Genomic DNA, 24,116 nt, shown 5'->3' with positions numbered 1-24,116 from the left:
ATAGATGTCACATAAATTCAGCGATATCAGATTCAATTATTCGTCGGCCTTGGAGTGAAATCATTTCCTTCAGAAAGGCACAGCAGCGGCAGCGTTGAAGGATTCATCGCTGCAGCAGCTACCTGAAGGGAAAAGGTAATGCGGGTCGGTGGAAGAGTAGGCTAGGCTAGGAAGACGAGGCACCAGAAGCGAAGCTCAAAAGCCTTTTTCCCGCTCTTTCAGGCCCCGCCCACCGTTGCGCTCAACTGCCGTTGCGTTAGCGACAAAGACACACCGGGGGGGGGGCTCGTCAGAGCCCCGTTCGCGCGGCGAGGACGCGGGACGTTCGCTTCAACGGATGCGCGCACTCGCGCGTGTGTGTGCGTGTGTGTGTCAGTGGCTCGGAGGAACCGAAATCCAAGCCAGGCACCGGGGTGCCGGAGAGGATAAGGAGGGAGGAGAGAAGATTCTGGAACGCATTCCCTTTCACTCACGCAGGTTCCGAGGGAAACAGGAGGAGAGATAAAAGGGGGGAGGATGGACCACCTCCCGGGCCCGGTGCGGGGTCAGATAATGAAATGAGAGTGACTAATGAAGAAGTAACGGCCGCTCGATGAAAAGTGAATGGAGCTCAGGTCTCCCTTCCCAACCACCCACACACCCCCACCCCCACCCCCACCACCCAACCCCAACCCCACCCCCACTTCAAACACTAACCAGGACGTCTTCATTCTATTAATGAGTAACCTTGGAACTGCTACCTGCTTCTCACTGAGCTCAATCACTGATGTGCCGGGCTGTCAGAGCTAATGCCAGAGACGGCTGGAGTGACGATCGACATATTGGCTCAGCACACTGTGCTTCGCAAGGTTAACACCCCCTGCCCCCCCCCCCCCCACTCTCACTCCCACCCCCCACCTTCTCTGTGGGTCTGTTAGCAAACAAAGCCCTCTTTTCCTGTGACTGAAATGACATACGGGCAAGAAGGAAGGTGAACATGTATAAGATGATGACAGTTAACAATTCCCTTTACAGAAAATGGATGATACTGCAGGAGATGTATTTGTAGAAAATGACAACTGGTCAAAATACAGAATTGGTATACATTGAATAATGCGAACTGAACAAGTTTTTGTCCATAAATAAATAATCAAAACGACAATGCCTTCGCATAGGAAGGATAAAACAATCAATATTTGTCGGAGTAACCCCGATTCATCTTTTAAAAAGATGAATGGTCCCTTATTTCTTTGGGAGCTGCATTTCCAAGGGTACAACAGCTGTATGTAATGCTGCGGTATTATATTTGTCATAAAGCAGTGCTGCTCAGCTGTGAATCACGTGACAAGCGAGCAAAAATAAAGAGAACCAAACATTCTGGAACCTACAGGGCTCCCAAAAAAAGAGAAGAAAAAAAACAGAGAGAGAGAGAGAGAGAGAGCGCGAGAAATACCCATAATCTTCCTCTCTCGCGCTTAAATAATGCAACGGCTCCCGAGTCAAATCGAAACTCATTAAAACAGGACAAAGGCGGCACTACATTAGCGCGCGCCATGATCAAAGCAACAGTCATTAGTTCTAAGCCTTTCTGCTCAGACCGATCTCGCGGTTATATTGCTGTTGGGTTTAAGACACAAAGCGGTTCGGGAGTCAGTCTCATAGAGCAGACTGAAACAAAAAAAAAAGAAAGAAGAAGATTTGAAAAGACATTTTTTCACGAGGACTCTGAGAAGACCATTTAATTAATACTTTAAATTAACTGCTTAATTATATGGCCATTTGCGATGCTTTTTTTTCCCCTGCCTCCCAAATGAATAGAAAGGAACTGATAACTGATAACTTCAGGAGATGTAATGTGAAACAGATATTGAAAAGTTTTGGAAATTAATACTTTTTTTTTTTTGCTCCCCGTTGAGTATAAATCTCAAAAAGCAATAAAAAAAAGCTCAAAAAATCATTTTATGCCTGTATGAGAAATGTACCCCTAAGCTGAAGTATAAGTGAGATAAACCACCCACTACTGCGGGGTTCTGCAGATATATTGCACTTATGCTGGGTGGTTATAGGCCCAAGGTTAGCCTAGGGATGTATAGTCACCTTAGGCCAGCAATATATCTTCCGAATTGAGAACAATGGAGCGCATTAGGCCTCATATACGAAACATATTCCGATACTTTTTTGTCTGTATATCAGTACAGTCGCGACACATTTAATGTTATATAAGTGGAAGGCGTTTCGGTTCTTCCGTATAAGCAGGATTCCGAGGTGCATGTTGTGATACCGCTGTACACAGTTCCGTGGTAAACAACAAGAGGCTTATACAAAGGTGGAGAGTGGGAGAGAGAGAGAGAGAGAGAGAGAGAGGAAAAAAAAGAGATTGAATAAACATATCGAAGAGAATACCCCTAATGCACTTTGCGGTGCGATCAGGCAAATCGAGGAGACATGAAATCTGTCAACTCGGCTCTCGGTAATCAGTACTCAGCGGAACGCGCTGGCTACTGGAACGTCAGAGGCAATAACAGTCACGGGAGAAGGTCATCGGGATTTAAAACACGTCGCCGCGGAATCCGTTGCTCTCTTTTTCGTCGTTGTAAATAGCGCAAAATCCCCCTCCCCCGTAATAACTTCCCTGGCGTTATCCGACTTGTCCATCGGCCTTGTTCTCGTTTCAAATTTGAGTCGCTTTTGATCATTACTGCTATCCGTGGAAAAAAATAAAAATAAATGAATAAATAAATAAATTTATACGCTCTCGTTTTTTTTCAGGAGCTGATGCAGAAGGCGTTGACGTCTCCGTAAGAACAGCGACGGTGACAGGGGCCTCTGTTTGGAAAATCTCGCTCGGTATTCAAACAGAGCCTGCGTGTGAGCAGGCGCCAGAGCGGGGGACCGCGATGCAACACAACGTGAACTCTCCTTCACCCGAAATCTCTGTCAGGAAAAAAAAAACAAACAAACAAACGAAAAAATAAAAACACACAACAGGAATGGCGCGTTAAAACACGTGCGAAAAATAAAATCCAGATTTCAAGCCTTTCCGGTAACTTTTACGGCGAGCGAAAATAGCCTACAGCCGTTAAGGCCGAGGGAGACAATCAAAAAAATTCAGGGGTGTCTTTGAGTGGCACGCCTCATCCCGAGCGTTTCAGGGGTTTCATTTCAGGCGGCCCGTTTGGCGGGGCGATCTCGAGGCGAGAACGTCAAACCGCCGTGACAACGTGCCAGTTAGCGCCGCCGCTCGCCCCGTCGCCCTATCGCGTGACACCCGCCCCGGCGAAGCCTTCCGTCAAAAAAACGCGGCGATCGGCGTTTCGGGAAAATGAAGGTAATTTCACGTGAATGGCAGCTCATTCATTCCAGAAACGAGGAACGGAGAACAAGGGGAAGTTATAAAAAAATAAATTTAAATAAATAAATAAAATAAAATAAAAAATGAAATAAGGAATCGGTGGCGGGGATGAGGAAGTCAGCCAACCCTGAAATGATTTAATTTAAGTGATGAGGGCCTGACTTTGATAAGTTTTCATTCGAATAATGGAATTGGGTGGCTCCAGGGGTCCAGTCGCGTAGCAAACACCATGCATGCGCCCAGAGGGATCCGATAAGAACCGAGCTCGTGTTTTTAATTTTAATCTGCGGACTATAACCACAACCACAGACAAAAAAAAAAAAAAAATTAAATAAAATCTTTAAACACCAGGGGAAGAACGTACTTAACACCATTACACTGCATCGCTCTTCTCTCAGAATAAAAGGGACTCTAACTAGCATTCCCACAGGCTGGTTCTTGTCTCTGGTGAGATATTGCAAAGCCCATTATGTGCAATTTTCAGATTTTTCCAATATGCCATATCACTGGAGATGCATATTTAATAACTCACGGGTCTCCGAGCGATCTTCGGCTCGTGGTTATTGCTCTGTACGAGCGTTGTGAGTGATCGCGCTACATCGCAGCGCGTTTATATCTGATATCGTAGCGTGACTCGCCCGCACTTCCCTATTTAATGTAGCCCAAAGCCCCCCGGGACGCTTCCATAATGAGCGTGCGTCCTCCTGGACAAGATCCAGGCCTTTTGGCCCATTTTCTGTTTCCCTTCAAGGCATACAGCAGTGAGTTCAGATGATTATTTCTCTCATCTACTGTACCTGAATACACTGCAAAAAGTCTGTCTTTAGTTTTTTTTGTGTTTTCGTGGTTTTAGTGTTTTAGTCTCAAAAGGAGACTTAAAATCTTTTTTTTTTCTCTCAAATAAAATGACCTGTTTTAAGTTACTTTTTTCTTGACAAGTGAAATTTTTTCACCCAATTGGTCTTGAAATGGGTCAAATCTTCTCCCCTCACTGACAATATTTTTTGTCTTATTTAGCAAAAAAAAGAGTGATAGCAATGAGATTTTAAGTCTAAATATAAGACAAAAAAGCTTGTAGAGATATACTTATGTTTTCGGTTTTTGCAGTGTAGTATTGCACCTGGGATGCGCAGCAGGTGTCAGACGAGGAAGGCCGAGATTCACGCGTCAACAAAACCGTTCAAATGAAGGGTGTCGATTTACTCTTTGGGCCCGTTCTGCTTCTGGGGGGCCGGACTGGATCGGGTGTTTTCTGATTGGTCCACCAGCAGCCGTGGAAACGGCCCTCCCTAACAGCAGCGAGGCTTGGTGGCTTGAGCTCGGTAAGCCCCGCAGCAGTAGTAACAGGTTTTTACTTCTGGTAAGTGGGTCAGCAAGCGAGCCCCACGCTCCGTCGGGTGATTTAGCACATTGTCAACCGCTGTGACGAGCAGAGAGCGTGCTCTCTCTCTCTCCCTCCCTTTCTCTCTCTCTCTCTCTCTCTCTCTCTCTCCCTCCCCCCCTCTCTCTCCCTCCCTCTCTCTCTCTCTCTCTCCCCCTCCCTCTCTCCCTCTCTCTCTCCCTCTCTCCCTCTCTCTCTCTCCCTCCTTCCCCCTCTCTCTCTCTCTCTACCTCTGTCTCCACCTCTCTCTCTCTCTCCCTCTCTCCCTCTCTCTCTCCCTCCCTCTCTCTCTCTCTCCCTCCCTCTCTCTCTTGCTCTCTCTCTACCTCTGTCTCCACCCCTCTCTCTCTCTCTCTCTCTACCTCCCTCTCTCTCTCCCTCCCTCCCTCTCTCTCCCTCTCTCTACCTCTCTCCCTCCCTCTCTCTCTACCTCTCTCTCCCTCCCTCTCTCTCTCTCCTTCCCTCTCCCTCTCCCTCCCTCTCTACCTCTCTTGTTCCCCATCCTCTATTTCACTCTTCACCCCCCTCTCCACCCACCCTGACCTTTTCTTTATTTTCCATCTCTCTTCTTTACGCCCTTTCTTTCTCTCCACCCTCTCTCTCACTCTCGCTTTTCCCCCACACCTTAACTCTCTCTCTTTTCCACTCTCCGTCTCTCCCCTCCCTCCCTCCCTCCCTCCCTCCCTCCCCCAGTTCTCTTTAATGGCCTAGGTCACTCCATCTGCCAAAAGACTCCCCGGCTAGTGATCAGAAAAAGCCCCCACAGAGACTTCCAGTGGCTGTAGGGTTACCGCGAAATTGCTCCTTCAAAAATATAGAGTAATTAAACCCCCCCCCCCCCTCCCCTTCACTCGTTTCATACATCCTCCCTCCACAGCCATACACTAACTGCTATGAATACGAAATAGGACTGAAGGTTAGAGTGTAAATTGACTTTTTTTTTGCGAAGGTCAATAGCCATGTTTATGTATATGTCATATCCCCCGATATTCGAGGGGCAGTAATCTGAATGCTCTTTAGCATTCCACGATTTGACGGGCGGGCATTTCCTTCCGGCTCCACGCTTTCCACGTTACTCCGGACCGCTGGAGGTAGATCGGCTGGGGGAGAGAGGAGGGGGGACGGACAGGAACGGAAGTTATCTCTGCACTGTCCAAAAGATTAATTACCACCAACGTAAGGCCTTACAGTTCTCTCTCCCCCATTTCCACCCTTTTGTTATTTCTTAATATCATGGGCAAATTGTAAAAAATGAAAAGAAACAAGGTATTAAATGTCCAATTTTCTGCAAAACCACGATCTATCTGTACTGTATTATTATTATTATTATTATTATTATTATTATTATTATTGCATTTTAATTATGTGTTTGCCACACAGGCGGAGTTGAGTGCATTTGTGAAATTGGGCTCCCTCCATGTTGACTGCTAGACTTCACTCTAATTGTCTGTTGGCTGGATGTTGCTCATTAGTCTTTGAGAAGCTCCTGCAGTCTGTAATGTTGACGTTAAGCGTATTGATCTCAAGGCCACTGTATTAAAATTCCAGGGTGATTTGCTTATCCTGTCTCCTCCGATTCTGATTCAAGCTCAAGCTAATTTGAACTGAACGTAAGAAAATGGCCTAGCGCCTGAATTACTGCCTCGTTGTTTTATTGCTTCAGTCCACTAAAACACCCGGAGCTTTTAGCTGGTTACAGTTTGCTTTTTTCTCAACACTAACGGTGTGAGTTGTAGCACTCTAAAATGTTCTCATTGAGTGAATGAAGACTGCATTTACATAGCCTCAACATTATCAATCATAATACCGGCTGAAAAATATAGGATATAAAAACAAAAAGTTGAAATGAAATGAATCCTGGAAGAAACCAAAACGAAATTTATGCAGTATATAGAAATACAGAGTGGCTATTATTACTTTAAAAAATTGCATTCCTTATTTAACATATGCTTATTTTAACTGCTACAATACGTAGCTGGCTTTGACAGTGACAAGGAGGTATAATTGGTCACATTGCCACCAGGGCAGGGGAGGGAGGGTTTTGATTGGTGGGATATTCCCCACTTTGTGGCGCAACAGCGACACCTCTGGTTCGGTCAGGTATCTGCACTCTGTCTGCGCTAGCCCGCTGATGCAGTAGCTGTGCAGCTCTGCTAGCGCACTGCAGGAGTGACCAAACGGCTGCCTGGGCCTTCACACCTCAGATGAGGTGTCAGTACAGCATAATGGCGAAGGAACTGAGCCGGTAACTCTAAGGTTGTAAGTTTAATTCTTAGGTGAGACACTGCTGTTGTTCCCTTGAGCAAGGTGGCTAATCCTGAATTGCTTTGTTATAAATTAATTGTATGTAAAGAATTTAAGCTGTGTTGCTTAGTTGCTCTGGACTGGAGCATAAACCACAGCGCATATTCCCCACCCTCCTCACTTGACAGAGGGCTTTGTAATGATGGGACACTTAAAAATGTGATTGAGCAGTTCAACTGGGAAGCATTATTAGAAAAAGAAAAGACATTATGGAACAAAACCTTCAACCACTATCGGCGATGAAGATTAACTTAGAAGAGAAAACAATATAAACTAGGTAAAACAAGGAAAGATTTTTAAAAATTTAAGAAAACCAGACATTGAATTAAATCAGGCAAAAAGCAGTCAATGTGAATCTAAAGGCTTAGAAGGTGGCCCTCTATAATGCTTAACTAAATCAATTAAAATGTCCGAATGATGAATATTTATTTATTTATTATTTTATGTGTGGATAATATTTTCCCAGGACTCTCCCCAAATCATGAGCTCGTCTTCATGCTATTTATAAAAAGCATGTGTTTTCCAATTAAATTAGCAAATGGTTTGCTGCCTACAGCTGTGCTTCAATAATTAGGCAAATGGAGGGGAAATCCATTATACTGGTGAAATAATGAATGAACTGAAGTAAGAAACCCGCTTAACTCAGCTCAGCTGTTCTGGCGCTTCAGCAAAGATTGGGAGTCAAAAACGTTCAAAGGTTGTTTTTTTTTTGTTTTGTTTTTTTTTTCTCGCAAAGTATAGAAACAGCTGAACTGCCTAAGAGGCTCGGAGCTCCACCATCCATTTCAATTTGAATATCCAGAAAACAGTAGCAGATTGCATGACTGTTGGCTGTGCAGAACGCCTGGTTCAAAAGTGTGTTTCTCATTAGGAAAAACAGTCTCATTTATGCCATGTCTTAATGCCACACTGTGGAAAGTTGAATTGAGAAAAAAAAAAACAAGATGGACTCGCACCTTTTGTTATTTTTCTTATTTAATTTGCTGTTGTGTTGAACGGGGAAGGAAGAGAGACTTTTCAAACAGAAACAGATTCCAATTAAATCTCCAGAACCAGAGCCCTGAAATAATATAACTGCTGCTACTCAGTCCTGACATTTCCACTAGGGTCACAGGGAGGAAGAGAGAGAGAGAGAGAGAGAGAGAGAGAGAGAGAGAGAGAGCGAGTGAGAGTGCAGGAGAGAGTGTGTGTTGTTTTGTCATTTTGAACTGAAGCATCCCAAGAGGGGTGGGGAGGGAGGGAGAGAGGAGAGAGAAGACAGAGAGAAAAAGAGAGAGGGAGGGAAGGAGGGAGGATTTTGATCTGAGTCTTGGCAACTCTGCAGTGTATTTTGTCATCAAGGGTAAGTCAGAGGAAGACAGTCTCAGATTATGAAGAGTCTAGAAGAGGGCGCCTCTCTGAAAACTAGTGGGCAGCACGTCAACATAAATTTTAAAAAAGGAATCTGGGAGATGTTGACATGATCCACTGTCATTCTTTAAACAACTGGAATTCAAAATGAGGTGCTGTGCCAGCTCAATCTATGGAAATGCGCTGTTAAATTATGTGCTGTACCCCCGCACCCATATTTTTAATATGACACGGATAGCAGTGCACGTATGCCTGTGAGCCTTAACAATCTCTAACATTAAACACCGAGGCTGAATATTACCGCAATCCCAGGTATCTTACGGCAAAACTTCTGAATTAAATCAGCTCAATAAATGTCAAGCTCCGAGATCGCAGATAATGCTCGTCTGTAGCTTTTAGCCAAATCTAATTCGCATGTTAATATTTTATAAAACTCATATTGCTTTTGTAAGTTAATTCAGTTTTATACCAAAATGATATGGATTTGGTTCAGAAATGTACGAATTGCATTTATTATGTATTCAAGCAGTGAAATTATGCTTGCATAATGTAAAGCCTATTGCTTTTTTCTTGAAGAATAAGCCTTGGATTTCTCTCTTTTTTTTAACAGCACTGCAAAGGATTTTTTTTTGTGCCTTCAAATTTGAGTCTTATCTTGAATCTAACTGAAATGAGCAATGAATTCAAGCAAGTGTTCCATTTGTTTTTCTTTTGTACACAACTAATGTAAACTTCAGCAACTGTCAAAATACTTAAAATGAAATGGAAAAAGGAAAACTCAAGTCTGATTCAAATTTAAGGACAAAATAAGGGACTGCTCAAGAGACAAAGAGGAAACGAACGTGTACGTTTGGGTTATTCCTATTAAATATCCACATTTATAAAAATAATACTTTTTTTCAGTAAAACTTTGCATTTGTACACAACCCTAAAGAAAGTGCTTTGCCAGAAATACACAAATGCTTTTGAAGAAGATTGTTTTTAAATTAACAAAGACATTTCTACTGGGAATTGTTTCCCCAGAGAAACCTCATTTGTACCACAGGCACCATCACCAGACATACGATGAGTATTCAGTTGAGAGCAGAACTTTCTAGAAAAAAGTGGACTTGGAGAAGTTACACATGACACAGTTTTGAATCATCCTTTAAGGTAGGGGTGCAGAACAGGGGCCGTTCTGTTTCAGGATTTTGTGCTTCTGATCTTAGTTTTTTAATTCGCTCAATCATATCTTGAGCTGACGTTTGCATAAGCACCAGCTGCAGCAACTTTGACTTGTTCTCCCGAAGAACTTTCATCAGCTGGGATATAGAACGGCAATTGAAACTATCTTGACTATTTGCTAAAAGATCATCATTTCAGGAAGGAAAAAAGACAAAACAGCAATTGGCCAACAGGCATACTACAAGACTCATTTAATGTAGTTTAGAGGATTACAAAACAAAATGTGAAGCGAAGCTCATTTTCAAATGATGAATTAATCAATTTCAATATTTTCATGGAGGAACACACAACAAGTCTAAAGCGCGGTGCATTAATGATTATGTAATGTTATAACTGCTAAGTATATTAAACAAAGTGAAAATAATTAAACTATGATGAGTAATTTTGCTTCCAGGGAAATAACCCATCGCGGGTATCTGTGGAAAAATCAGCTGATAGTTTATGTTTCATTTTGATACTTTATGCTTTGCATATAAATCGGGCCATTTATATATTTTTTTCTCTCCAAACTGCAAAGTTTGTTTAAATTAAAACAAAACAAATTAAATTACTTTTCCGGGGTCACGTTATTGCAGATTTTTTCCCCCTTTTGTGGTTAAATTGAACAGACCTCCTTGGGCCGTTCAAAGGCTTTCCGAAGCCCTGGTCAAGCTTTCGGGCCTGTTCAGGTTTGTGGGATGGAGGGGGCAGGGAGAGAATGGTGAAGGTATGGAAGAAAGAAAGAAAGAAAGAAAAAATAAAATGAAAGTACACAAGGGGACATTATCCTACATCAGCTCTCAGAAATAATGAAATACTTTCTGTCTCTAGGGCGATGTTCAGGGCTGGAGAGTCTCATTTTGTCTGGTTACTTCCCCTCTGTGAACAGTCCTGTCCTCGATAATCTGAATCAACGGACCGTTCATCGGTGATACGCCGGGACGTCCCTCTGCCCTGCACATTCCCCTCAGTGCATTAGCCCCCTGGGCCCAGGACTTGCATTATTTAAGGAATAACTCAAAAATGGAGTTCCTGATGTAGCCATCGCAGAAAACCTGGGAGTAACTCACTTATCCTTGAAGGTACGACTAGACCATCTTTCTGGAGTTTCGATTTAACTAACTTTTAATTTAGGATTTTTTTTTTGTTTGTACTTTACAGCTTTTTTGGGCAGAACAGTGTAGAGAGACAGGAAGACCAGGGGAAGAGAGAGGGAGAGACGTGCCCCAACTGAAAGACACCATTATAATGTAATTATGAGTGACATGTCACCTCTAAAGTGACAACAACAAAAAAAAAAATGAGGGCTGGACTGTATTTATTTCATTGCGAAAGACGCGATGTCCCCCACCTCAGCGAGGGCGCGATCGAGTGCACTCACTGAATGACCCTAAGAACCCCGGAACAGTGCGTGCGGACCGGAGCCTCTCTGAGCCGGTTAGCATGGACGGTAAACTCGCGCCGTCGCCGCTCTTACTTCTCTCCAAAGATCGCCGAGGTCACGTTCGATCAGCCGCTCGAGCGAAAGAGCACGCCTGGCGTGGAAACGACCGAAACTCTAATAGCATCTGAGACCCCCCCCCCCACCCCACCCCCCGAAGCCATGGGATTGGTCCCTTCATCGCCGACGTGTTGGTCACTGGACAACAGCGCTAACAGTCAAGCGCTAATCGTCATGGCATCAGCTACTCTGGGCACCAGGAGTGTTAGCACGAGAGTGTTAGCCAGCACCGGCTAGCGCATCGTGTCATTAAGTGAGAACGCTTCCGGAATTTCAACTCCTCAAAGCGTGAAACGTGGTACCGGCAGTCCTGACTGAGGGGGCACTCAAAAAGTAATCATATCCACTCACGGAAGTTTTTGAAAAGGTAAGTGGGTGTTTAGATTTTTTTTTTTTTAAAAGATAGTGGGAATACGTATGTAAAGCTTGCAAGAGATATTGGACACTGGCGTGTCAAGAAAAGGTCTGCTATCATTTAACTGAATACTACTTAACTACAACACAATGTAAAGGCTCCCTGAAACTATTTATGTCCTGATCTTGTTAGCGCTTGTCAGGTGTGTTTGCCTTTTCTTTCACATCTCTGTTATAATTAAGGCAAGCGGACTTCGCTGTCGTTCGGCCATCGGCCGGGCAGCACTTCGTCCTCCATCCTTTCACAACTGTTGACCGAGGAGGGAGCCATGGAGATGGGGAGAGGAAAGGTGTGGTTGCTCAGCTGGGAGTAGCAGCGTCGCGGCGCGTCGCGGCGCGGCACCGCGTCCGTCTGTATGGACGTGTAATCCCCATCCCTCACGAGTGCCGCTGCTAATCCTTTACACCCTCCTCCTCGTTAAGCAAGCATCTGCTGGGGAAAGAGGCAGGCCCCCTCTGCCACCCCTGCTGCACACTCACATGCACTCACACTCACGCGCACACACGCACTCACACTCACACTCATGCACACTCACGCACTCACAGTCGCACACACACACACACACATGCACACACAGTCACGTACTCACGCACTCACAGTCGTACACACATACACATGCACACACAGTCACGCACACACACACACGTAAATACAGATGCACACACAAACACTCGCACACATACTCACACTCATGCGCACACTCACACACACACTAACACACATGCACACTCACACGCACACTCACACTCGTGCATTCACTCACACACACACACCCTTCCTCCCTTCCTTTCCCTGCCTACCATCTGCCTCATTGCTGGTCAAGTATCCCCCCCTCCCCCGTTTCACCCCCCACCGCCCCCCCCCCCCCCCCTCCTTGGAAAGAGGCCTCCATTGTCACTGAAAGACCCCAGAGAATGAAACAGCTTGTGGGGTACAACGGCCGCAGCCAAGGCCCTCCAGCTGTAGAGTGAACCTTCCCCATCGCTCTCTGCTTAGGGAGGGGCCCTGCCACAGCCCCACCCCCCCCACCCCCCAACCCTGTCTCTAATTACCCCACTGTGGGCAGCTCCAGTGACATTTGGGTGGGAAGGGGGGGGGGGGGGTGGGGGTGGGGGGGGGGAGAAGAAAGAAGAGAAGAGAAAGGAAAAAATATGAGGCAGAATAAGAGGGAGCTGAGAGGACAGCGATTACACATCTTTCCTCTCCCGACTCTCACATCCTCCCCACTCGGCTCTCGCTGAAATGGTCCGTCATCCCGCGTTTATCCGCTGCAAATAATGATGTTGCTCCAGTGGAGTAGGAGATGGCCCAAGGCTATCAGCATCCAGAGGGACCGAGTGGTCTCGAGTTATTGTCTGAGCGCTGACATCATCAACAGATGGGAGATGCTTCACTTCAAAAGGAGAGCAATGTTTTTCTGTTTCTCTCTCTCTCTCTCTCTCTGCTTTCTCTCCTCCTGAAATTTGCCATCACATTTGCAGAGACCCTTCTTTCGTTCCACTCTGATGAGCATAAACGGAAAGGAGGAGATGTTGGATTGAACTGCCGCCGCGCTTTTGAGTTGAGCGGTGTTCCCTCGTTGTTGTAAACGCGTTTCTGTCTCTGCCCTGCGTTGCTTGCATCAACATCAATGTCACCTCCATACCCCCCAAGCAGGGAAGCCACATCACTGTGCACTTTGAACCAAGTGTAACAGGAGAGAGAGACAGCCTGGACGTATATTTCATATAAGCTGTTACACAATTTATGGAAAATTGCTGGCAGTCGTAGCTATCTATCCTTTTGGCCAGCCCCTTCAATTTGGTAAATAGTGTAGGGGTGAAGCAATCATTCCAAGGCTTAATATTTCCTTTTTACTTTGCACAATCGTGGCAATTTAACAGCCACCCCAGTTCGTCTGAAGAGCCTGGCAGTGCTTCCTTGCAGAATAAAAGTGCACAATCCGGGCTTACCCCCCGGCCCTTAGATTACACAGCTGGATCAACAGTCTCTAAATGTCACTCGGACGCCGCCAAAATATTTCCCGCTGCGAGACGAAAAGGAATCACGTTCATGCCTAACCCTGACCTCCTCCCCCAACCGTGACAAAATCTAAATTTTTCAATTTTTGTTTAAATTGTATTCTGTTTAAAATATGTACTGAGTAGGGAGTCGGAACCGGCAGCATGAGACAGGAGAGGAGAGTTCTGACGCTGGTGGGAGGGGTGCTGACTTCCCGCCGCGGATACAGTAACGCCAATCTCCCCACCGCTTGGCCCCTTCGAGCCGCGAAACTACGTTTCATGAGCAGTCACGCTCCAGAGCTTGACAAACAACTGCATCAGCAGCGGGATGTGATAAGAGATAAAGTTGTCAGCGCCAGGTTCTGTTCTCCGATTGCGAGGACTATGGCGAGGGGGCGCGAGGGGGCGTGGGGGGCGGGGGGGTTTGGGACGGGAAGGGGGGGGGGGGGTGGGGGGTGTTGGGGGGGGAGGCCGATAAACACACGGCGGCGGGGGAGCGGATCACAAATCATTTTTTATGCTCCCCCAGTGCTGAGAGGCGATAATACAGGCAGTAACCTTTCCAGCAGTGAAAAAAGAAAAGAAAAAAAGAAAAGAAAAAAAAAGAAAGAGGGACCGCGCAACAGCCCTGCGCCTCGAGAGACAACGTCGTGGCAACGGAGGAGCCTCGAGGGGTGCGACCGAAAACCGGCAACGCGAGGAAGAGGAAGAGGAAGGAAGGAAGGGTCATCTCGCCGTCCCTTTTCAAAGACACGCTCAAATTTGCACTGCGCACTCGCGTACGCACGTACACGATACACACAGCGTGTCTGTCCTTTAATGAGGCAGAAAAGTAATATTTGCAAAGCAGCGAGTATGAACTAATATTCCATGCATTGTATTTTACCGCAGAAAGCTCAGTGGCACCAAAGTGTGGATCTGGATGCGTTACTTAAGTTCATTGCTTTAAAGGACGCTGAACGTCCTTTCGATGGAATCAATGCTTTGAAGTAGCAACAACAACAGCAACAACAACAGCAGCAACAACAGCAGCAACAGGAAACAGGTGTAGGAGAACTCTCTACGGAGGGATATAGGATGAGATAAGCTCCACTCCTGAGAGATGCGTGAGTGTAATCTCTATGGTGAATTTAAAGGGATTAAAGGTGTGACAGCGGACAGAAGTTGGGGGGATTTGGGGGGGGGACGGGGGGGGGGGGGGACGGAGAAGGGGACTCACTTGGTCACGTTCCTCCTGGCCGTGATGCTGGCGACGATGACGCTCCCCGGTCTCGGTGTGGCCACGGCTTTAAACGTCCCCCTCCAGAACTTTTCGAACAGCTGCTTCTCCCCTTCCTGCAGGCCGGCCATGGCGCTCCCGGTGCCCCCCGCCGGACAGGGGGGTCGCGGGGGGGTGAAGAGGGGGGCGAGACGAGAAGGGTCCGCAGCCCCCGAGATTCCGCTCGTTCGGCTCGCACGCGTGCGCGAACTCACACGCGCACGTACGCGCACACACACACGCACGGCTCGCCGGGGAGCCGGGGAGCTGTCCAAGTACTGAACCCAGGAACCAGGGCAGCCGAACGCTTGTGCTGTCCACGGGACGTGCCTCCCTCCGAGCTCTCCTGCCCCCAGTTCAGTCCGGTCCGCTCCGGTCCCCCTCTCTCTCTCGCTCTCTCTCTCTCTCTCTCTCTCTCTCTCTCAGTCCATGTGCCGGCTGCTCTCTGGAAAGCGGTGGAGCAGGAGGGCTTGTTGCGGTGTGCTCTCTCCGCTGTCTTTGTTCCACTCACGAGTGTGGCATCCCCCCCTCTCTTTCTCCTCTTTCTCCTCCTCCTCCTCCTCCTCCTGCTGCTGCTGCCGGCTGGCTCCTCCCGCTTCTCGCTCTCTCGCTCTCTCGCTCTCTCCGCCGCCGGAGACGCGCGCTGGGCGAGCGAGGGGCAGGGGCTGGTTCGGTTGGCGGAGGTAGCGGGAGCGCAGCCTCACCGCCCGGCTGTCGTCGGCAGGTGGAAGTGAGGCTCTGCCTCTGCCTCTGCCGGCAAACAGACGCGCAGAGGGAAGGGTGTTAGAGGGCGTGAGACTGTAGGAGCGCGAGAGCGTGTGTGTGTCTGTGCGTGTGTGTGCCTCCCCGCATTCTGTGTGTGTGTGTGTGCGTGTGTGTGTATTTATGTGTGTGTGAGTATAAGCAAAGGCTGATGGTGGCTTGTCTTGTCTCGTCGAGGTGGTGTGACACTCAGGCTAGGGCTGGTTGACAGGCAGTGTGATGCCTTCCCTCCCTCTCTCTCTCTCTCTTTCTCTCTCACTCTCTCTATCTCTCACTCTCTTCATCTTTCTCCCTTCAGCTCTTTCTTCATCTCTCTCTCTTTCACTCTCTCTGTCACATTCTCTCTCATACTCTCTCTTTTCAACTCTCTCTCCAGCTCTCTCCCTCTCTCTCCAACTCTCTCTCTCTCTCTCTCTCTCCAACTCTCTCTCTCTCTCTCTCTCTCTCCATCTCCCTCTTGCCTCTCCTCTCCCTCTGTGTCTTTGACAAAAGGCACAGCCTGCTGCCATGCATCAGCATAACAAAAGGCCTGTGGGCCGTGTGGAGCAGGCGGTGCGTGTGTCTGACACAAAGCCCCCGGGGGGGCGGGCTGGAATTTCCCCCGGCCGAACAGCACAACTCCAACCCCCCCAGCCCCCACCCCACCCCCCACCCCAAAACAGCACCACCCAAATCCTTAAACTCTCAAAGGCCTTGAGGAGGACAAAAACTTTCCAATACATTCAAACGGGTGGAATATCATACAACTGGAAAACTTAAACTGGGAATTGTGCATGAGTCACAAAGGAAAAAGTCAATTATGAGTGAATATTTATGGCCTGTATGTACGCAGTTCTTACAATAGCAAGTGGCATATTCTAAAAATACAATACGCTGTAGTGTATGCTCTCATGCATGTTAAAATGTTGAGTTTTAATTAACAGTGCATATTTGATCAAATGTACTATTTTCGAGCAAAATGTACTTAATCAGATTTGACTGCAATGAAATGTATTGATATAATTTGTGGTTTTGTATTGCTATATACCTACCTATCATTTACGGCAGTCACAGGCAAAGTTCCAATCTGGGAAATTTTAATATTCAGAATCGCAATCTCTTTTCTATGATTAATAGGTATGCCGGGTGCAGACTCCAAACTCCAGCGACTATAATTAGTCATGCATATTTTAGCTGCTAACATGAGACTTGATGTGTAACAACACTAACTACTTAATGTTAAGTGGAGGCTTCATCAGTGCGCCTTGAATAAAGATTGCCTTTAAGTACACAAATTAAACAAAGACACACACACACGTGCAATGGGGAAGCAAATATGTCGCCATTTTGAGCAGCGGGACAAAAGAATCATCTGTTTAAATAACATTTCATTTTTCCCCAATTGAAAGTAGGCTCATTTTTGTCAGCAAATATGGCTTGTGTAAGTTAGAGATGAAAACATTCTTGGGATGCTGTCCAGAAGCAGATGATGACTATTTGTTTGTTTTTTGTTTTTTTTTTTGGAGAGGGAAAACAGGACTGGCTTTAAAACAGATTTAGCATTCTGGCATAGATCACAGTGGATGAGCAATGCATTAACCCTGACATCCATTAAAACAGATCCATTTAACTAGCAGCCTTGGGGCAAATGCTGCCCCCCCCCCCCCCCCCCCCCCCTCCTCGCCCCCCACAGAGATACTCTTGATACCTAGGTTTTATTTTTAAATTTTTTTTTTATTGAGAGAGCATCTACTCACTGTGTACATGCGCCACATGCATGTTATTAATAAAATGCCCCTGTGTATGACAAAAAGACTACTTAAAAATTTTTTTTTTTTTTAAAGAATTTAGTTCCTTTGAAAGACAACATGAGTATGATTCTCACTTGTGGTTTTGGGGTACCTGTGTGCATGTAGGGTTCAATTCCAGCTGTTTAATTACATTTGATTGAGCCATTACCTGAATCTGTACTCCAAGTCTCTGCTCTTAATTTGCTACAATTCATAGCAGTAATTTCTGTTGGGGTTTGCTTGTTTTAGGATGGGTATATAAAGTCGTTGACTGAGCGCAGTTCTGTCAAAATCTTCTCCTTGAAAGAAATTGATGGCAGCACCTCAATTAAGCTGAATTGGTTATTCTGTTACCTGTTCAAGGCTACACAAAGCAACTAATTACTTTTAATCAATTGAAATGTATACCTGTCTACATTACTGATTTGTTGATAGGGACCAATGGAATAGACGTAACTTACAGATTACCATTACCTGTGACCTTTTAACTGTCCCCTCATGAGCATCTTCCGCCACAAACTAATAACAAATTTTTACCTAAAAATGAACTCTGCGCTATTTGCATGGGTTTACAAACCAAGCCTGTGCTAAATCTACAATAATATGCCCGAACCCATTTGTGTCATAATAATTCTACAACAACCTCTATGGATGATAACATTATTTTAGACTTCTGTGCCACAGAACGACTCACGACACATCCTCCAATTTGCATACTTATAATGAAATAATCAGACACACAGTAAAATGATCAGTGTTAAATTGAGTGTATTCGAGTAGCTTTGATCCCACTTGGACTCTCACGAACTATTAGAATTAAAGCAACATTTTACTGTGCGCTGTGTGCATTCTGTTATAATGGCACAGTATGAACATATTTTAATGAATAAAAATTGTCCTGTGACCATTAGGCCTAAGCCATGTCTAAATCTCGACTTCCCCAAACATCACACTTCACAACCCAAGGAGCTGTGCTCTTCATTATTTTTACTGAAATCTTCGAAAGAGAAGTAGACCCTGAGGAACTGTCATGTGTTTCGGTTTGTTTTCTAGAACCTTCCACACTGTACTTAAATGTTGGGATGCATATCTGGGCCTGAGTGAACTTTCTACCCCCTTTTTATGAGTCTACACTGAGTAGACGCCTCTATTTTCTGGTTACTGGATGGATATTCCATATGCCAGCATAGGGGAGCTTAGAGCAGGTAGCGTATATGCTGTGTATCTCCTCATCTCTCTCATACACACCTCTTCTATCAGTCCTCCATCTCACTTCTGCTCTGCCTCAGAATCTCTCTCTCCCTCCCCATATCTTTCCATCTCCCCATCTCTTTCTCTGTCCCATTCCATAGTCTGCCTCCCTCCCTGTCGATCTCTCCCCCTCTCACCTTCCCCATCTCTCTCTCCATCTTCACATCTCTCTCGCCTTTCATCTCCTCATCTCTCTCGCTTTCCATCTCTCCATACCCATCTCTCTCCATCTCCCTCTCCATCTCACCATCTTTCATCTCTGTAGTGCTCATCACTCTTTCCATCTCCCCACCTCTCTTTTTGCCGCTCTCCCCCTCTATCGCCCTCCAAATGACTCTCTCCCTCCCATCTCTCTTTCCATCTCCCCTTCTCTCTTTTTGCCCCTCCTCCTCTCTTTTCCCCTCCCAATCACTCTCTCTCCCACCTCATCTCTCTTTCCATCTCCGCTCCTCCATCTATCTCTTTCTCTGACTCTACATCCATCCCTCTCTCTGTCTCTGTGTGTTTCTCTGACAGCTTGTGAGGTGAACAGGTGAGAGGAATTTTTTTTTTGAGGTGCTGATGTAGTCGATGTCCTCATTCTGTATCTGCTAGTCAGATATCAGTGTGAAATGGAATATTTTGAAAGCTTACTTTCAAAGATGAAGTAGATTTTTATGCTGCATAATGGAAAAAATATATTTTTGGGGACAGCAAAAATGCTCTCATTTTGTCAGCTGGAACAGCCACCCTGTAAACGGACAACTAAACCAGAATATTTATTATTATTATTTCACAGCAGTTCTTGCGAAACTGTGGATGCATTTTTACCTATCGTCAAAGTTTTGACTCATACTGTAGTGAAACTGAATGTGAAATGGCTAGAATGCAAATAAATGAGTTCCAATGAAAATGTAAAGCTGCAAGATCTGCAAAAAAAGTGACATTTTTCCACGAGCCATGCAGTCATCCATTTGCATTGCTAGCTGGGGGGGGGGGGGGGGGGGGGGGGGGGCTAGCATCCCTGGGGTATCAGCGACACTGTGATAATGACAGTGCCTCTGGAGAAACCCCAGGAGCTCTGCAGTGACATTTGCATAATGCCATGTATAGCACAGACCACCCCATATTTTTTTTAAGAAGAACTGGGGGTGCTCCACCAAGTTTTGATCGTTGAACCCTTCCTAAGCAAAGGCATTGTTACTTTTATTACACATTTATTGGTACACTCATTTAACTCATTAGTAACTTGTTTAGTTTGAATTATTCAATGTATAACAACACTATGTATTTTTAGCATTTTTACCGGGTGTGATTTTCTGTAAAATAATAATCGGAATGACAATATTTTTGTTTGGAATTAAAATCAAATGTGGTCAATAGTTTGTGAAAGAATGTCAGAAGTCAGATTTATGGATTACATATCCATAAACTGTGAGACTGAAAATTCGATGTGGTCGCTTAATTTATTCCGGAGCTGTATAGTTCCAAAATTGGTCGAAAAGTTGTTATAAACTTAGTAACAACTGGCAACATTGGATGTGTACATAGGTGTGTACATGTTACGTAGGAAATAGTTCAAAATAAAATCACTAAGAGAAAGACAGTTGTCATTGGCTGTCCCCTGCGTTGTAGGAATTCACTGTGTCCAGAGACCGCATCGAGCCTCATGGTTCATTCCTGTGATCCCAACTCAGCTTCCGTCAGTGATGACTTTCCCTGCCATCACAAGAGGATGCTGGGAACTCAGCTGTTTTGTCAGGAGACAGTAAGAGCTGTCATCTGGCTGCCTTATAGAGATGTACAAAAACCATCAACAGAACTCTTGAGTCTATAAGTCCAGGATTAGGCTACTGCTGCTGCAACAAATCGAAGTTATTTTGGTCTGAAGCCATCCACACAAGCCGCTTTGGATTTAACACCCCGGTGAAGCCAATGCAAGGGTGAGAGGCAGTATATATTCTTGCAATGTGATCGAGACAGCCCCATTATCTTTTCGATAATGGAGTAGCCCCATGTGTTCAAGGGATGCAGTACAAGCGTTCATTAAAAGATGCTCAGTAAAGCTCATTGCACGCATCATATGCAAATAATTTCTGACTTTTCACTGAACAGAAATAATGCATGACAAATAAAATAACATGCCACCGATGTAAATCAAATGTTACCACAAATATGTGCTAATCAATTTTTCATTTCTGCCCAATATATTTCAGGTTTAAAAAATATTTCAGTTAAATAAACACAGGACTTTATCCTTTCACTTGTACTTTTCTCTTTCCAGCTCTCCCTCTTGTTCTGTCTGTCAGTCACAAGTCTTTATTTACTAATGCTTTATTGCCAAGTCTTTTTATTTTATCAGATTTAATTGATTTATGTTATGATTATGATTCATGCATGCTCTTTGAAATGCAAACGTGGTAAATATATCAAAATGCAATGTGAACAGCTTGTTCATGAACAGACTCATAACTTGATTTACGTGCTTATGATCAAGAGAGGCAGCCTCCTTTATTGGCTGGAGTGCTTGACCTGGACATTTTCAATTAAATGCACAGTCTGCTTGGACAGTTGGCTCAGTCTGTAGTATGCCGATAAGATATTCCATTTGTATTTGTAGCATTTTTTTTTTTTTTTGGAATAACTTTCGAGGGACACATTTTAATCAACCCACATGCTATACCTGAATCTAATCAGGCATGTCACAGGCAAACTATTTTCTGTCACATATTACATGGGGGTGGGGGGGGGGGATGAGGATCGTTGGGTAATGGGATGCAGTGAAATGGGCATCTTTTTGCTCTGAAAATCATAATCAATATGGAGAATCATAATTTATTTCCCAGTGTGTCTGCCATACTTTATCAACCTTAGCATCTGAATGCTGAATGCTGATGGATATACTTTTCACATTAATCCTCGAAACTCAGCCGGCCAAACAGCACCGACACAAAAATAATAATAAAGAAATCAACCAGTGTATTTTCTGTGTAACTGGGGACCAGTAAACCTGTCGTCATGGTCTTAAGAGTTGGGCTGAATGAAAACGCAGGTTAAAATTTGGATAAATCCATCTCTTCACGGAGATAGTTGGAAAGACACTATTTGCAAAATTCACACCATACAGGGGCAGCCTATTTTTAATGTGATGCTATGATTAGCATCATTACCACTGTTATTATTATCATTATTATTATGCCATTTTTGGTTTCCAATTCACAGGGAACATATGGCAACCACAGCATAAGGTGTGAGCGAATAATTAGCAAATGCTTTGGCAAACACCTTTCTTGGTGCTACGATTTGTGTACAACAGACAGATTTAAGGCCAGTTGAACTGTCAGCGAAGAAACTATTTCAGTGGGTGGGTCAAATTTTAAGTAAAACCAAATATAGCCCTGCACATTCTGGCATTTCTGCTCTTCTCTAGGTGTTGGCTGCCGCGTTATTTTCGCTTGTGCCGCAGCCAGGGCGACCGGTCCCATAAGCTGGAACGCGAATCTCGTCAGTCCGCCCGTGCCCTGTAGCGCGCGACACCGCCAAAACGGGGAGCGCGAGCACTCGAAAAAGGAAACGCGCGCCGAATGGCGAACGAGCAGTCGGATATAACGCCAGCCCGAGTGCGTGTGCCGCGCGTGTCGTTATCCTTTTCGCCGAAGTCGCTTTCGGAACTCTCCGATCCGCACGCCGTCCTCGGCGGTCGTCCAGAAACCGCGGCGACGACGCGGAAGCCGCGGAGGTCTTTTCGAAAGGCGGCTTCTGACTGTCGCGAGAAAATCCGACCAAAAGAATCTGGCCGTACGTGCCAATGTCCCGGCGCGGTTTATGCTGCGTGCTGTGTACGGCATCTCCCCTCTCTCTCTCCTGCCTTCTGGCAGCAGATGTAGATGAAATAAAGATGATCCCCGTGCCACCGAAACCCCCACTCTCTCTTTCTCCCGCTTTTGCCGTGTCCACAGAAGTCATCATTTATTCACGTGCTTTGATGGTACATAATTGCGCGGAACTGCGCTGTTTTTTTTTTTTTTTTTGCAAAGATCTGGCTCCACGCGATAACCGTGGAGGGCACAAGAAAGGCCACGACTGAAACCTTCAGAGTAAACAAGAGAGAAAGTGAGAGAAAGGCAAAAAAAAGGCTCGCTGTCACAGTTTTAACTGGGAAAGTAAACTACACAAATAGCAAAGTGCATTTGTTTGTAATGGCAGAAGGTGTAATTTGCCTCTGATAACATAAGTGAGATGTTAACCCTAATACAGCATTTGACTGCTCATTAGCTGGAAAAAAAACAGGCACTCTGAGAGTCTCACCTATTCAAAAGCATAATTTTTCCATTGCTTCTTACTGTTAATCCAAAATGTTTTTTTTTTCTTTCCATTACTGTGCACTACATTAGGTGAGAAACGTCAACCATTTTTCACAATTACTTGACAGACATGAGATATATTGATTTTAAAGTATGAATTTGAGCAGTTATTTTTCCTTTACCTTCATGAGAACAAACCTTGCCTGGACTGTTTTTTTGGTCATTCCTCACCCTCATTCCCTTGCTTGTGTGTTTGTCGGGGTGTGTGTGTGGGCGGGGTGGTGGTGGTGGGGGGGGGTTTAGGACATTCTATCTGAAATCAATACACCTTATCCCCTGACAACCGATGATTGTTATCAAAGTGAACCAATTAAAACGGAAGCCCGCAGCCATTAGGCAACGGTATTGCAGGAATATTCGATTCCTTCAGCATGTCATTCCCTAACCTTCACTGGCAGAGTGGGCTTTGAAATGGCTGTGCAACTGTAAAGGGTAAAATAAACAGTTAATAACAGGACTCAGTGGGGAGAACCGGTTGGCACGTGGGAAAGGTGCAGCAGTCATGGTTTTTCATAGCCGGTAACAGGTAACAGCCAGGGGTGCCACCAGAGATTTTGCGCCCCATGAAATGATCTCACATAGGGCCCCCTCCACTCTAGAAAATTTAAGGGCGCCTGTCAGTCAAGGGCCCCTTATATTTATCCTAACTACCCCCCACACGGCGCCCCTGAGGCCTGCAGTCCCAAAACGATGGATTCTCAGCATCCATTTCTGCCCTCTCAGCTCAAGCCAGCTGAGATGGAGAAAGAAATGCTGCTGGGCTAGAAACATGACTAGATTTTACAATCAAGGTGCTTCTCCCATCTGTATATATTTGAGGCCCCAACTGAAATACATAATTTCATTGACTAAATATCATGACTTTATCATAGTAGGCTACCACATTCTGAAGGCTACTTTGGCAAAAGCCATTTGCTAAATGCCTAGATTGAACTTTTAAATGATCTTTTATACATGCGGTATATGTACGTATGCTTCATCAAAAGGCTCAGGAATCGCTCAAGCAGGTGAGAGTGCTAGGTGAATTTCTGCATAGCAACCATTTAAACATGGGTTGAATTAATATTTCCGTAAGTACCATTTTTTACTCCTTCATATATGAGGGTTACATATAAACACATATTTATCTGTAAAATGAACAAAACAATGAATTAAGGGAACACAACATATTATGCGAGGGATATACAGTATAAGGGAGTAAGAGTATGTTATATAAATAAAAACATTTAAATAATCATTCGATTC

General features: G+C 45.1%; 1 protein-coding gene across 1 annotated transcript in view; it reads right to left on the bottom strand.

Moving 5' to 3' along the window:
• Positions 1 to 15,843, bottom strand: part of srrm4 (serine/arginine repetitive matrix 4) — a 61,758-nt gene extending 45,915 nt beyond the window's left edge. Inside the window, exon 1 of the mRNA XM_035379134.1 lies at positions 14,708 to 15,843. Within this exon, the coding sequence (XP_035235025.1) occupies positions 14,708 to 14,838 (131 nt within the window). The 5' untranslated portion in view covers positions 14,839 to 15,843. The remainder of the gene's footprint in view (positions 1 to 14,707) is intronic.
• Between the last annotated feature and the right edge of the window lie 8,273 nt (positions 15,844 to 24,116).

The sequence above is a fragment of the Anguilla anguilla genome, chromosome 10 (genome assembly GCF_013347855.1).
Source record: "Anguilla anguilla isolate fAngAng1 chromosome 10, fAngAng1.pri, whole genome shotgun sequence".
Classification (NCBI taxonomy): Eukaryota; Metazoa; Chordata; class Actinopteri; order Anguilliformes; family Anguillidae; genus Anguilla; species Anguilla anguilla.
Note: the sequence above shows the minus strand (reverse complement) of the source record. Positions and strands in the feature narration are given on the sequence as shown.